General features: G+C 46.8%; 1 protein-coding gene across 4 annotated transcripts in view; it reads left to right on the forward strand.

Moving 5' to 3' along the window:
* Nucleotides 1–15,721, forward strand: part of CDC27 (cell division cycle 27) — an 84,989-nt gene that overhangs the window by 1,346 nt on the left and 67,922 nt on the right. For all 4 annotated transcript variants that reach the window (XM_073582372.1, XM_073582373.1, XM_073582374.1 and 1 more), the window contains exon 2: nucleotides 14,944–15,019. In XM_073582372.1, coding sequence (XP_073438473.1) covers nucleotides 14,944–15,019 — 76 coding nt within the window. The remainder of the gene's footprint in view (nucleotides 1–14,943; nucleotides 15,020–15,721) is intronic.

Here is a 15,721-nt window from a genome sequence, read left to right on the forward strand (position 1 = left end):
CACTGTGTGACACAGTGTGTGTGACACTGAGAGTGACAGTGTGTGTGACACTGAGAGTGACAGTGTGTGTGACAGTGTGTGTGACAGTGTGTGACAGTGACAGTGTGTGTGACAGTGTGTGACAGTGACAGTGTGTGTGACACTGTGTGAGAGTGACTGTGTGTGAGTGCGTGTGACACTGACTGTGTGTGACACTGTGACTGTTTGACACTGTGTGTGACAGTGCGTTTGACACTGTGTGTGACATTGTGTATGTGTGACATTGTGTATGTGTGACATTGTGTATGTGTGACTGTGTGTGTGAGTGACACTGTGTGTGTGAGTGACACTGTGTGTGTGAGTGACACTGTGTGTGACACTGTGTGTGACAGTGCGTGTGACACTGTGTGTGACAGTGCGTGTGACACTGTGTGTGACAGTGCGTTTGACACTGTGTGTGACAGTGCGTTTGACACTGTGTGACAGTGCGTTTGACACTGTGTGTGACAGTGCGTTTGACACTGTGTGTGACAGTGCGTTTGACACTGTGTGTGACAGTGCGTTTGACACTGCGTGTGACAGTGCGTGTGACACTGTGTGTGTGTGACACTGTGTGTGTGTGACACTGCGTGTGACACTGTGTGTGTGTGACAGTGCGTGTGACACTGTGTGTGTGAGTGACACTCTGACACTGTGTGTGTGTGTGACAGTGCGTGTGACACTGTGTGTGTGTGAGTGACAGTGCGTGTGACACGGTGTGTGTGACACTGTGTGTGTGAGACAGGGCTGGCTCCAGGTTTTCGTGGGCCCCGGGAGGAAGAGTGATATCTATTGTAAATTTTACAGTGGGCCAGAAACCAGACAGTATAGTCCTCCATACAGTTTTATGGGCACCACATAGGGCTCCATACAGAATAATGAACTGTATGTGTGTGACAAAGACTCACTGGGGACACCGGGGAGGAGGACGGACATGTGTGTGGGTGAGGATGACAGCAGAGGAGCAGGGTGCAGAGGAGTGGGCAGCAGTACTGGTGTGTGTGTGTGACACTGTGTGTGAGACAGGGCTGGCTCCAGGTTTTCGTGCGCCCCGGAAGAAAGAGTGATATCTATAGTAAATTCTACAATTGGTCAGGAACCGGACAGTGTAGTCCTCCATATAGTTTTATGTGCACCACATAGAGCTCCACACAGAATAATGAACTGTGTGTGTGACAGATACTCACTAGGGACACCAGGGAGGAGGATGGATGTGTGTGGGCGAGGATGACAGTAGTTACAGGGTGCAGAGGAAGAGGAGGGGGCAGCAGGACTGTGTGAGACAAGTGTGTGTGTGTGTGTGTGTGTGTGTGAGACATGGCTGGCTCCAGGTTTTTGTGCGCCCCGGGAGAAAGAGTGATATCTATTGTAAATTTTACAATAGGTCAGATACTGGACAGTATAGTCCTCCATACAGTTTTATGGGCACCACATAGGGCTCCATACAGAACAATGAACTGTGTGTTTGTGACACTGTGTGTGTGACAGAGACTCACTGGGGACATCGGGGAGGAGGACGGACGTGTGTAGGCGATAATGATAGTAGTTACAGGATGCGGAGGAGGGGGCAGCAGGACAGGTGTGTGTGTGTGACACTGTGTGTGAGACAGGGCTGGCTCCTGGTTTTTGTGCGCCCCGGGAGAAAGAGTGATATCTATAGTAAATTCTACAATGGGTCAGAGACCGGACAGTATAGTCCTCCATACATTATTACGGGCACCACATAGGGCTCCATACAGAATGAGACCCATATATTTTTCCATATAGTATATTGAACCCCATATATTGTTCCATGCAGAATAATGAGCCCCAAATATTGCTCCATTCAGTATGAACCCCATATAATGTTCCATAAAGTATAGTGGGCCCAATATAATGCTCTACACAGTATAATGAACCCCATATATTGTTCCATACAGTATAATTGGCCCCATATATTGCTCCATACAGTATAATGAGCCCCATATAATGTTCCATACAGTATAACGGCCCCATATAAAGCGCCATAAAGAATGAGCCCCATATATTGCTCCATACAGTATTATGGGCACTACATAGTGCTCCATACAGAATAATAAGCCCCATATATTGCTCCATACAGTATAGTGTATCTTAACAACGGATCTCGCTGCCATCAGTGCTAACAGGGGAGAATGTTAAAATGAGGAAATGGTTGCACTCAATTGTGTTAAGGCATGTCCATGTGAAATACATGAAGTGTGAATAGCATAATGGCTTTTGAAATTTAGGAAAAACACATGAGATGCTTACCACAAAATTTGGCCAAAAAATGTGAGCCCATCCACCGACATCAAGGTAATCTCATGGATCGGATGGGTCCCTGACCTAACTGCCCAATATGAACACTTACCTATGGCTAATATCTTGGTAAAGCCTTCATTTATGTGTTGGTGGGAACCAGATGTGATTAGATGTAATTAAAATCACTGCATGGTGAAGGGCGGAGTGCTCAGTCAGAAAGCTAGCATACAAATAGCAGAAAACTGACGGCACATCAAGAACTAGTCTGAACAAGTGCATACTAAAAAATAGCTTGCATATCAAACTGAGGAAATGGTTGCACTCAGTTGTATTAAGGCATGTCAGGGGAGAATGTTGAGATTTATAATCAACTGATAACAGAGAGAGCAGGCGGTGGCTGATGGGACTACTACTCCCATCAGCCTACGCCTGCTGCCGCTAATAACAATGAGAGCAGACGCTGGCTGATGGGAGTATACATCAGCCATCACCTGCGCTATAAATAAAAACGACGCAGGTTCCCCTGTATTTTTGATAACCAGCCAGGCAAAACTGACAGCTGCGGACTGCAACCCTAAGCCGTCAGCTTTAGCAAGGATAATTATGAAGAGCAGAGTGGTCCCCATGGCGTATTTTTAGTTATTTAAATAAATAATTTTCAACCAGCCTTGCTATTGCAGACAGCTGGGAGCTGGTATTCTCAGGCTGGTAACAGGACATTGATATTGGCCCCCCAACCTAAAAATGGCAACCTGCAGCTGCCCAGAAGAGGTACATCTATTAGATGTGCCCATTCTGGCACTTTACTCACCTCTTCCCACTTGCTTTGTCGCTGCGGCAAGTTGGGGTTTACATTTGTGGGGTTGATGTTACCTTTCTATTATCTGTTGACATCAAGCCCACGGATTAGTAATGGAGCGGCATCTATAAGATCCCAATCCATTACTAATCCTATAGTTGTATTGTAAATAAACACACAGCAAATAAAAAGTCTTTTATTTTAAATAAAAACAAAACACACTTTTCCATTTTAATTTAAAAATAACTAACACAATTATTCACCTAATGCCCATTCCATTGAAGCCCCTGTCTGCTGTAATAAAACAAAAATAAAACGATATCCCATGCCTGTCTGTCATTCTGTTCGAAGCCATATTCCATGTCTGAGTATAAATAGTTTTCAACCTGGATGATGCCAAGATAAACCATTCAGGCTGAGAACCACTGATGAATGAGCTTCTTTGGGACATTATGGTGAACTGTGGTGACCTGATCACTGACTTTTTCTCATGGTGCTGAAGTCACTACAGCTCAGCCCGGTTGGGAACGCAGCCTTAGTGACTGGAGGTAACCTTGTTGAAGTCACCACTGCTCACTGATGCTGCGATCGCAGCAGCGCATTCATTGGTGGTTTTCAGCCTGGTCGGTCGCATCTTTCCACTGTCCAGGTTGAAAACTATTTATGCCCAGACATGGATTACAGCGTGAGACAGAATGTCGGACGGACAGGAGAGGGTTGTTGTTTTTTATTTTTTTGTTTTTTACAGGAGACTAGGGATTCAATATAATGGGCGTTAGGTGAGTATTACTGTGTTTATTTTTAAATAAAAATGGAAAAGTCTGTTTTGTTTTTATTTCGAATAAGACTTTATTGTGGCTGTCTGTTTACTTACAATATAACTATAGGATTAGTAATGGATAGGTGTGTTATAGACGCCTCTCCATTACTAATCTGTGGGCTTGATGTCACCAGGCAATAGAAAGGTGATATCAACCCAACAAATATGAACTCCACTGCCACAGGGCAAGTGGGAAGAGCCCAGCAAAGCGCCAGAATTGGCGCATGTAATAGATGTACCTTTTCTGGGTGCCTGCAGGCTGCTATTTTTAGGCTGGGGGTCAATATCAATGAACCCTTACTAGCCTGAGAATACCAGCCTCGAGCTGTTTGCTTTAGCAAGGCTAGTTGACAAAAATGGGGGAGACCACACCGTTTTTTTAAATTATTTATTTAAATAATTAAAAATACATTGTCGGGACCCCTTTATTATTGATAATTAGCCTTGCTAAAGCTGACAGCTGAGGGTTGCAGCCTGCAGCTGTCAGTTTTGCCTGGCTGGTTATCAAAAATTCAGGGGATCACATGCAGTTTTTTTTTTTTAATTTATTTATAGCGCAGGCGGCTGATAAACTCTCATTAGCCACCTGCCTGCTCTGACCGTTACCAGCTGAATACAACTCTCAACATTATCCCCTGCTAGCGCTGATTGCAGCGCGATCAGGTGGAGAATGATGAGTGGTCTTCAGCACTCAGGGAACAGCAGTAACAGTACCGCTGCCTCCCAGGCACCTGTGCATGTGGTACTAATGTATTGTAGAGACACATTTTCTCTGCTACTAGTTTTTCCAGTACCGGAAATTTCAGGACGTGTGAAAGAACCCTTATGGAGAAGGGGTTGAGCGTCGTCCTGGTTACCCGTCCAGTCATGTGAGGAACACGTGACCGGATGACGCGCGTACTGAGCGCCGCGCTCCCTGTGACGTCGCATCATGGCGGATATGCGCCGACACACATGCGGCCATTTACAGAATTATGGCATTGGCATATAATGTGACTACAGCCAACGCTACTTTACCTCTGGACAAAGCTGCAGAGGCGGTGAAACACTCGTCGAGGTGTTCGTTCTTTGGCAGTGCTAATGCAGACTCCTTAAACTATGGCTACAGGTATATTATACTATTAGTGCATAATATGGGCACTGTTATTGGCATTTAATTGTGATTTCTTTATCGCTTCATTGGGGGACACAGGTAACCATGTGGTGTATGCTGCTGTCGCTAGAAGGCTAACACTAGGCAAAAAAAGGAAATTGCTCCTCCCCAGTAGTATACACCCACTGACAGAAACCAAGTACCTGAGTTTTAGCTTAGTGTCTGTAGGACGCGGACCTGGATCTGATCCCAGATCCGCAGTTTTTTCCTTTTCAGGTATCTTGTTGTGTTTTATTAATCTTTTTCCTTTGTTTTTAGGCTCTTCGTCTTCAGGGTAACAGGGTGCAAATTCTCACCCTGTTTTCCCACATTTATGCGACTGAGAGAGCAGTGTGGTGTCGCCCACATCTCCCACTATCAGACCCGCTGGCAGAACCTTATTTCCCTGTCACCTAAACCGGTGTTTCTGGGTGAATTCCGGTGGCCGGTCCTTTGCCTAATCCCCACCTCACCCCTCTCCTCGGAGAGGGCTGAGAGGAAGACGGTGGTCACCAGCGGTGGCCTCCCCCTTCTCGTTAGGGGTTGATGCCGTCTCCTGCACCGTCCGGAGATGGTGCGAGAAGGAGGATCCCTGTTCACAGCGACCCTCTTCCACCAGAGGGCTCCTGATGCGATCCTCATCAGTGAAGAGGACCATGAACACACCGGCAGGTCTGTATGTCCCCCCCACCCACAGCAGGGCATGGCACCTTCCCTTAGCTGGGGACAGGCTGGCTTGTTCCCCGTACAGCCCCGGCCACTGTTGGTCCCACGGGTTCCCCAGCCTATAGGACTCGCTGGTCTTCCCGCCGCACGTTTGAATTTCACGCCTTTTTTCCCAAGGTTTGCGCGCGCCTTCTTGGCCTCCTCCCCAATGTGTCTCCAATCAGAGAGGCGCCTTCCTTGCCGACCGGCTCATTTCCCTGGCTGGACATGCCTCCCCGGCGCATCAACCATTCAGTTCCCTGCTTTTCTTTTTCTCTGGCTGGCGTTTTTCGGCCACGTCCCCCGCTCTGTGCGTGTATTCGACGGCCATAGCATCATATTCCTAGCCATGTCCGGCTTCCTCCAGCCGCTCAACACCGCAATTTTGAATCGCGCGCCCTTTTTCAGCCGATAGGAGGGCTTCCCTTGGCTGCAGATCTTCCCGATGCGCTTTTGCTTCCTCTCCCTGCCGGTACACGCCCATTGCAATTCGGCCAATTAGAGGAGTACTTTTCTTCCCTCACCGGCTAGCTTTTAAGGCACGCCCACCGCAGCATCGCACTTACCTGGGCTCAGAACACCGGCCGGCTTTTCAGGCACGCCCTTAGCATTGCGCTGTGCTTGCTGCGGCTCAGCACAGCTGATAGTCCGCTTTTAGCCCTTGCCCCGGCAGATAGGTTCTCTCCTGTACCACCCATCGGAACCTCTCCATGCCTACTACAGATGGACACAGGAAGCCACACGGTCACCACTGGTCATCTGGATATGGGTAGTATCTATTCTCTCTCTTTTTTTTGTTGCCCTTCCCAGCAGATTTATGCACAACCCTAAAATGGCTTCTCGTTGCCCCCTAAGCTGACCATGATCTTGTACGCCTGTGCCCTCTGCAAAAGAAAGTGAACTTCAGGTCCACTTTCCCCTGCCTTCGCAGTCCTGCACCACGTCTGCTCCACAGGAGCACTCTAATGCCTGGGATGAGAGCACACCCCTCCTTCCAGAGTGGGCTGTTGCCATGTCACAGTCAGTCTCCAACCTGGCAAAATGTATCACAGTCCCTGGTCCTGGATCGTCTGTCACATCTGTCTGCTGCCACTGCTCAGAACGCCTCTCACGGTAATTCGTATGCACCTGACCACGACCTTAGCGGGGACAGATCGGGTACATAGCATAGGAAGCGGGCTCTTTCCAGTTCCCCTTTAGGATGCCCTCCTCGGAGACGACTTTTGGGTCAGATGCGGTTTCCCAGTCTGAGTCCAATTTGGACCAGGTCTCAAAGACACAGGATATGGTCAATAGCCTTATCTTGGCAATTACTCAAACCCTGACTCTCAAGGAGAATGAGGCCACCTGCTCAGGAGCACTCAGTTTCCCTCAAGCGGGTAAAACCTCCCTCCCGGACTTTCTCCTATGACAGGAAATTTGAAGCTATCGTGATGAAACACTGGGAACATCCTGAAAGGTGCTTCCTGGGAAAGAAACATCTGGACATTCTTTATTCCTTTAGCCCTGCCCTCATTGGTAGATGGGCAGAGTCCCCTAAGGAGGACCTGCCGGTTTTGCGCATGTCTTCCAGGACAGTCTTATCTCTGCCGGAGGGTGTGTCTCTTAGGGACACTACGGATAGACAGTTTGAGTGTTTGGCCCATCTTTGCCTCCGCTTGGTGGCAAAGTTCATATCAGCCTGGCCAAGAATGCTTCGCCAGGGCATCCTAGCGGCAGCTTCTCTGCATGAGACGGCAGATTGCCCAGGACGGCAAATATCTTTTGACCGCCTCTTTGGATGTGGCCAGTTACTCCGCTGGGGAGAAGAGCAACATCATTGCTGTATGCCGAACCTCTGTTTGAAGGTGTGGATTACAGATCCACCCTTGGGGGAGGGGGGACTTTTCTCTTCCCTCCCAGGAGGACGTTTCTTTCGGTCTCGCTTGCTAAGACATCCATCGCAGGCTCCAGAGGTTCTTCAGGCCATCCCTTCACTGCTACCCTCAGGGGTAATCGTACCTGTTTCCCAGAACAATAATTTTTTTCAGGGTTCTAGGGCAGCACGGTGGCTCAGTGGTTAGTGCTGCAGCCTTGCAGCGCTGGGGTCCTGGGTTCGAATCCCACCAAGGACAACATCTGCAAGGAGTTTGTATGTTCTCCCCGTGTTTGCGTGGGTTTCCTCCGGGCACTCCGGTTTCCTCCCACACTCCAAAGACATACTGATAGGGAATTTAGATTGTGAGCCCCATCGGGGACAGTGATGGAAATGTGTGCAAAACTGTAATGCGCTGCGGAATATGTTAGCGCTATATAAAAATAAAGATTATTATTATTATTATTCTACTCTAATCTTTTCGTTGTCCCAGAGAAGGTCTGATCTCTCTGTCCAATTTTACATTTCAAATGATTGAACCCTCATGTTCGGATCCGTCTTTTCAGGATAGAGTCCTGCCAAGGCTGCGACCAGAGTCTTCAGTTCACCCAAGATACTCTGGTCTGTCTCGGCTAGATCATCTACAGAGAAAAGTTCTCCCTCACCCACGATCAGCACTTGGTGTTTCTGGGAATGAGCTTTGACATGGCACAAGCCGTGTCTTCTTTCCAATGGTGAAGTTTTTATCCCTCTCCTGAGGGATCCGCACTCTAAGCGACCAGCTTCTCTCTCCCTACGGTACGGCATGAGAGTTCTGGGGAGATGATTACTGCCATGGAGGCGAATGCCCAGTTTCATACCCGTTCCCTTCAGCTGGCCCTCGTGTCGCCTTGGGACAAGAGAACCGCTTCCCTGGACCTGCCCATTCTACCGCCTCTTAAAGGGAGGCAGTCTGTGACCTGGCGGACGCTATTGGCGTCAGTCCTACAAGCGAGGTCCTTCCATCCTCTCTGGTGACAGGTCGTCACTACTGACACCAGCCTCCTCGTTTTTTTTCTTCATCATTTAGCGCAGGGTCGCTGGAATGCCTAAGAAGCCGCTCTCCCCTTCGATCTCCTGGAGATCAGGGCAATTATTTTTCTTGCCCTTCGCCACTGACGGTCCTTCCTAGTAAGCCAGCAGGTCCATATAAAATCGGACAACGCCACTGCCATGGCTTAAAACATCAAGGAGGGACTCGCAACAAACAGGAGGTGGCAGAGGTAACAAAGATTCTGCGACTGGCGGAGCGTCTCGTTCCCATCATATCAGTTGTACACACTCGTGAGGTAAAAAATAGGGCAGCTGATTTTCTGAGTCTTCAGGGTCTCAGATCGGGCGAGTAGTCTTTCAATTCCACCATTTTCAATCAAACATGCCAAGGATGGGGCTCACCGGATGTCATCCTCCTGGTGTCTCGGATGAACCACAAGGTTCCTCCGTTCATAGCCAGGTCCCAGGATCCGCTACTCTTAGGTTTTGATGCACTAGTGACCCCGTGGTCACATTTTCAGTTGCCTTATCTTTTTCCGCCTCTCCCCTTTATTCCGAGAGTCGTGAAAAGGATATAGGTGGAAGGAACTCCGGTAATCCTGGTAGTTCCAGACGGGCCAGGAAGGGCTGGGTATGAGGAGCTGGTGAACATGCTCATCAATGCCCTCTGGAGGCTTCTAGACCGTCCAGATCTTCTCTCTCAAGGCTCCTTCTTCCACCAAAGTTCTCAGTAAGATTTTACGGTGAGTACCAAAAATCCTTCTTTTGTAGAAGGACAATAGGATCTATGTATGTATGGACCATTTATTTAATACCCATAACAGTGCATATCATAAGTTGGATGTTGCTTCCCAATATATCTGCATCAGTAATATGATTTAAAATTGGACATTTCTGTTTGGTATAATTGGGAACATCCTGGGGTATTACCAACATTAAAATTGAGATATAGTACTTATACTGTATATCCCATGAGTTCCCATCTAACAATCATATATCTGAGGGAGTTTATGCATTTGCTGCCTTTAGTCTTTCTGTCCCGTATAAATATAATCCATGATTGTATGTTTTTTAATATTTTGTCAGTATATTTAATAAAATTGATATTATTTATTAGGATTTCGATCATTGCTTCTTCTTTTTCCACACTTTTGTAATCTGAGATTTATGAGGGGATCATTCTATTATATGAGGAACTCTATGACTTTATGGTTTCTATAATTGGTACCTGAGAGTAATCTATAGATGGTGCCATTGCGCTGTTAGAGGGATGGCATATCTAAAGGTGGTACCATGCACTAACATGACCTCTAAGACTGGCAACTTTATGGGAAGGGATAATCCACAGCTAGTGCCATGTTATGAGATGGCTTGTACGACTAGCGCCATTGTATAGTAAGGTGTAACCTGCAGCTAGTGCCATGTTAGGGGGTGGCTTTTATGGCTGGCATCTTGTTACAGGGCTCTCACTGATGCCTTGCAACTAGGTCAGGAAGGACCATTCCGCAGCTGATTGTCACTGGAAGAAGTAGTCTATAGCCAGCGCCATAATGCAAGGTATCTTCTACTGTTGGCAACTTGTTATGAGGAATGAGCTTTGTGACAGGCACTGTAAAGCATCTGTGGCCAATGTCCTTTGTGGTGGAATTTCTGTGGTGCTTATGGGTTGTTCTCTGTGACTTGCTTTCACTCAGACTGGCATTTTCAGGGCTGTGCACAGTAATTTTTAGTGTAAAACCAGCTGCAGACTTGATGCTATCCTGAGTAAGAAGGGGATGTCCTGCATAGTGACTAGCAGAGCTGTGGAGTCGGTAAACCAAAGGTCTGATTGCTCAATTTTCACATCTCTGCGACCACGACTCCAAAGCCCTGGTCACTACTGAGCATGTACATATAGTGCAGCATAGATTCATCACACCTAAAAGCCGAGATTCCTAGATCAGGAACAGAACAGACCTTTATAGGACATTTCATAACTTTTCACAAATTATTATGAAAACATTTACAGCACATCCTGCAGTGTACTACTGTACCCAGTTTATTAGATATTTTAGAAGTTGGTCCATTTATACTCCACATCCCTGGTGACTAGGGCAAAATTAAAATTATGGGTCTTGAAAAAGAGGAGGTAAAAAAAGCCCAAAAATATGTATATGATACTGACTTTATTTCTGCAAGGCCCATACAAATGAATGGGATAGCTGCAGAGATTTCACCAAGTAATCTACTTCGTTTGAACCCGTTCCCATGGACCGCTGGGATCCCATCAGCTGCCTCCCACCAGGATGTTGGTGCCTTATAACATCATCCTAATCACTGCACTGATCCGCATGATGCTGTACTGCAGCTGCAGACAATCTTCAGTAATGATGGATTGTGGTAATGGCTGTGTGACTCATCAGCATTTACATTTCTGAATGTATTCTTGATATGGCCCCATCAGATGATGAGTGTTTTCCTTTAAATCCAGTGTTATTGTGACCTTTCTTAAAGAGATTCTTCAGCCACAGACATTATGGAGAAGCACTTGTGAGTAGTAATCTATGCATGGTTTTCCTAAAATGCTGAGCAAGCATGGCCCAAAAAGTCTGGGCACAGGGACTACTTGGCAATTGCTATTTTTACTAGTCGTCTTTATGGCGGATCAGATGCAGAACTTTCCATTCACTAGAGCTCTAATTTACCTTCTACCCCACACCACCCTATTACACCTCTTCCTTGGAGAATGGACCGCAAGATTTAGGCTATGTGCACACGCTGCGGTTTTTGCTGCGGATCTGCAGAAGTTCTGCAGACAGTGTACAGTAGCATGTAAATCTCTGTGATTTACAATCTGCTGTGCACATGCTGCGGATTTTTAACTGCGGAAAAGCTGCGGTTTTGAATTCGCAGAAAGAAATGACATGTCACTACTTTTTTGCGGATTCTGCTGCGGTTTACCATCTCCATTGTAGAGGTGGAAAACCGCAGGTCATTTTACCTGCGATTCCGCAGATACAAATCTGCAGACCAATCCGCAGCATGTGCACATAGCCTTATGGGATTCCTGGCCTGGCATCATAATGCTCAGTCACCAGTGCTGATTGGCAGAACATGGATCGACATGGCCAAGCAGTCACAATGAACTGTGATTTTTGATTGCTGGATAGATTGTGAAATCCATGTATACACCCAATTAGGACGTATGGACAGCATGAGGGAGGTGGGGGTCAGAGTTGGAAACTGCCTAATATATTCTGCTGTTTATAATTCAAGCTTGGCTGCCCCCAATGTTTCAATTGTTTTATGGACAACTCTGTAAAACACATGCCAAATCTTCTGGTGTTTCTGCCTGCTGTCACATTATAGATGGCTATACCAGCGCTATTGGAGATGCACTATTGGGAGCAGTGCATTTCCTGCCAAGTCTCATTGCTCATACTGTGCCCTTTATTCAGTGACCATTCATGGTGGAGACTAAAGGGCATGTCACACTAAGAGATATCGCTAGCAATATCGCTATAACTAGTGACGTTATAGCGATATTGCTAGCGATATCGCTATGTCTGATACTTACCTACGACCCGCTTCCCCGCTGGTTATCGCTGATCGCACGAGAACGTCCTGGACTGTTTCTCGTCGTCAGCTTCCTGCGGCGCTTCCTGCTGTGAGGACGAGCGACGCGTGGAGCCGGGCGGGAGGACGCAGGATCGCCTGGTGTGACAGGTAAGTAGCGATCCCCGTCCCCAGCGATGTCGCTAGTGAGATCTGCCTGTGTGGCAGCTCACTAGCGACCACTTAGCGATGCACCAGCGATCCTGACCACGTCATATCGCTGGTCGGGATCGCTGGTACATCGCTAAGTGTGACAGTACCTTAACAGTTGAAAACCCTGCTTGTTAGCTAGTGTACCCCTAGTAGCCAGACTGACCAGGTTAAAGGGGTCAGAACTAGTGTCTTCTGTATGAAGGAAGTTGAGGTTGTTCATGTGCACTGTCAATCAATTTAAAGGGACACTTGTCAGCACAGAATGACTGTTGAAACCAAGTACAGATGCTCGATGTTTCATGGTGATGCCGACACCTTGCCACCTGATTGTTTTCCTTCAGTCTCCACCCTCCCCTCTTCTCTGACAGCACTGCCTTCATATAGCCAGAGATGGATGCAAACCAAGCAGATGGGAAGGTGTATTTAAATGACTTACCCCACTATGAAGCACGGAACTCTTGTACTTGGTTTGATCAGTCATTCTGTGCTGATTCCCTTTAATCTCTCTGGGGTATAGGAAAGTTATCTAGGATAGGATTAAAGGGAGCCTGTCAGCAGGATTGTGCTTAGTAAACTACAGACAGTGTCAGGTTGGCGCCATTATACAGATTAAAATGATACCTTGGTTGATTAAATTGGTCTTGTGGTTGTTGTTTAATCTTTTATTTTTATTTTTCAGTTAATTATATGCTCGTGCTCTGGTGTGCCCTGTTGGGGGGGGGGGGGGGTCTTTATGTGGTGCTATTGCTTAGGTATTCCTACTGATGGCTTATGTCAGGTCATCAACCAAGGTATCATTGTAATCGGTATAGCAGCGCCAACCTGACAGTCTGTAGGTTAATCGGCACAATCCTGCCTACAGGTTCCCTTTAAATCTAAGCACTACAGATCCCGATTAGGTGCACCCAGATAGCCATGACTAGAACCAGGCCGTGTGTTCAGTGTTGCAGCTGGGGAAAGTTGAGCAGAGTGGGTTGTGTTGGAGAGAGACATGCAAAAATCCCTCTCTGAGAAGAGACTGTACAGGGCGTGTATATCAAACTACGAGTAATTCTGATTACTTTGGACGATAGCTGTTTTGTGTGACCGCACTGAGACTAGCTGAGCCGTGTCTGAGTAGCCAGGGTCTAATATTGTTTAGGTAATGCCTGGACAAGGCAGGGATTTTATGGTTTTGTTTTTGGTACGTAAAGGGAATCTGTCACCCCTTTTTTCGAATATGAGCTGCCAGCACCGACATCAGGGCTTATCTACAGCATTCTGTAATGCTGCAGATAAGCCCCCGATGTATCCGGAAAGAAAAAGAGTTAGATTATACTCATCGGGGGGGGGCAGTCCTTTCCGATGGGTGTCGCGGTCCGGTGCCTCCCATCTTCTTACGATGCTGTCATCTTCTTTGCTTCCTGTCGTGGCTCTTGCGCAGGCACACTGCTCTGCCCTGAAGAGGTCCGGCACCTGCTCACTGCAGTATTCTGCTCTGCCCTCAACTGGGCAGAGCAGTGCGCCGGAGCCATGACAGGAAGTGAAGAAGAGGACGTCATCGCTAGAAGATGGGAGGTGCCAGACCGGACCGCGACACCCATCGGACCGGACCCCCCCCCCCCCCCCCCCCCCCCCCCCCCCCCCCCCCCGGTGAGTATGATCTAACTCTTTTTTTTTTTTTTTTTTTTTTTTTTTTCTTTTTTTTCTTCTTCTTTCAGGTTACATCGGCGGCTTATCTACAGCATTACAGAATGCTGTAGATAAGCCCCTGATGTCGGTGCCGGCAGCTCATATTCGAAAAAAGGGGTGACAGATTCCCTTTAAGGAAATTAGTCTATAATATAAAAACCCTGTGGCTTCATGTTCCAGGTGGATACCCGAGAGAGTGAACCCCTAAAGGGTCTAGTGAAGATCATGAGTACATTGCTTAATTTCCAATCTGGCGATCGTTGTGGGTCTCAGGCATGCAGCTGGAAAATTAATGGAAAAGGCGAGTCGGCGCTCATGTTGTGCTTTTTTTCAATGGCAATTTCTGGAGTGGTCAAGCATACTCCTAAAGGGGATTTTCACACACGCACACCAGCTTAAGATGATGCATAAGCAAAGAATAATGCAGAAATAAAATAAAGCTATGGGAGTGGTTTCTTTTTGTTTTTATTTCTCTCCCTGCACAACGCATTTGCTTATGATTGGTCAATGTCATGCAGGGAAAAAAGTGCATGTCTCCCAGAGAAAAAGCTGTGGAAAGACTAATAATTGTGCCAGAAGAGCAATTGTGCGCTCTGCCGTGAATGATTTTTAGGTGTATACGCTTAACTGGAGGAGGACACCCAGATGCAGTCTACTATGTCTGGGTGTCCGCCTCCAGTAGGCGTATATGCCCCAATTTGATGCACGGCAGAGTGCTCGCACCCGTTATGTGAGGTCTGGAGGTAAGCCCCAAAGGTTCCAGCCAACGTGAAGATAAGTGCGATGTTAAAGCACCCTTACACTACGGTAGCGGAAACTCTACAAACCAGGTTGTGTGTATGACCTTTATTATGTCCAAATGTCTAATGTTTTATGAATTGTTCTTGTTTCTGAACATCCAGGCTGCTATATGGCAAGCACTGAACCACTACGCATACCGAGATGCCGTATTCCTGGCAGAAAGACTTTATGCGGAAGGTATGAGCTGCCCCCGCCATACACTGTGCTAGTCAATGTGAATTCATTCCTGAATGTTTGCAGATGTTTGTGACTTTCATCGCCCTGTTTCTGCTTATTCAGTGTTATATACTTGGCGGCGCTACATTACAGCCATGCACATTTGGAATCTGACACTAGAAATCAGATAGTTGTACCGAGATCTACAGAAAAGGTGATGAGCTCCTGATTTCTGGGGGTCCCTCCAATTGTGGGAAGGGGCTTTCTAGTCTACCATGTAAAGGTGGCTGCAGTCAAGGATGTAGACTGCTGTTCAGTCTATGGACTAACTTATCCAGTCAGTCTTCTTCACTTTTAGTACCGCAAGAATATTCCTAGGGAACTCTGGACCTCTGTAAAGCCAATTTCACATATCATTTTTTTTTTTTTTCATTAGGGAAAAAATTGAACTATTTTTATCAGTGTTGATCAGATATTAATCAATTTTGTTCATTTTCATTTTTTACCATCAGTTTCATAAGTTCTCATAAGCAACACAAAATCTGAAGGAACTTTCTCTAGCATATCCTATCAGTAAAAAATGTTCAAATTTTATTTTTCCACGTGCATTTTATCCATTACTAGGGTCAAAAACAGACATGTGAACAGCTCCACGTACTATAACTGGTACATGTTTTATCTGTAAAGAACAAACCTGCAAAATGTATGAGGAAATCGGACATG

The sequence above is a fragment of the Dendrobates tinctorius genome, unplaced genomic scaffold (genome assembly GCF_039654945.1).
Source record: "Dendrobates tinctorius isolate UK_male_01 unplaced genomic scaffold, ASM3965494v1 ptg000071l, whole genome shotgun sequence".
Lineage (NCBI taxonomy): Eukaryota > Metazoa > Chordata > Amphibia > Anura > Dendrobatidae > Dendrobates > Dendrobates tinctorius.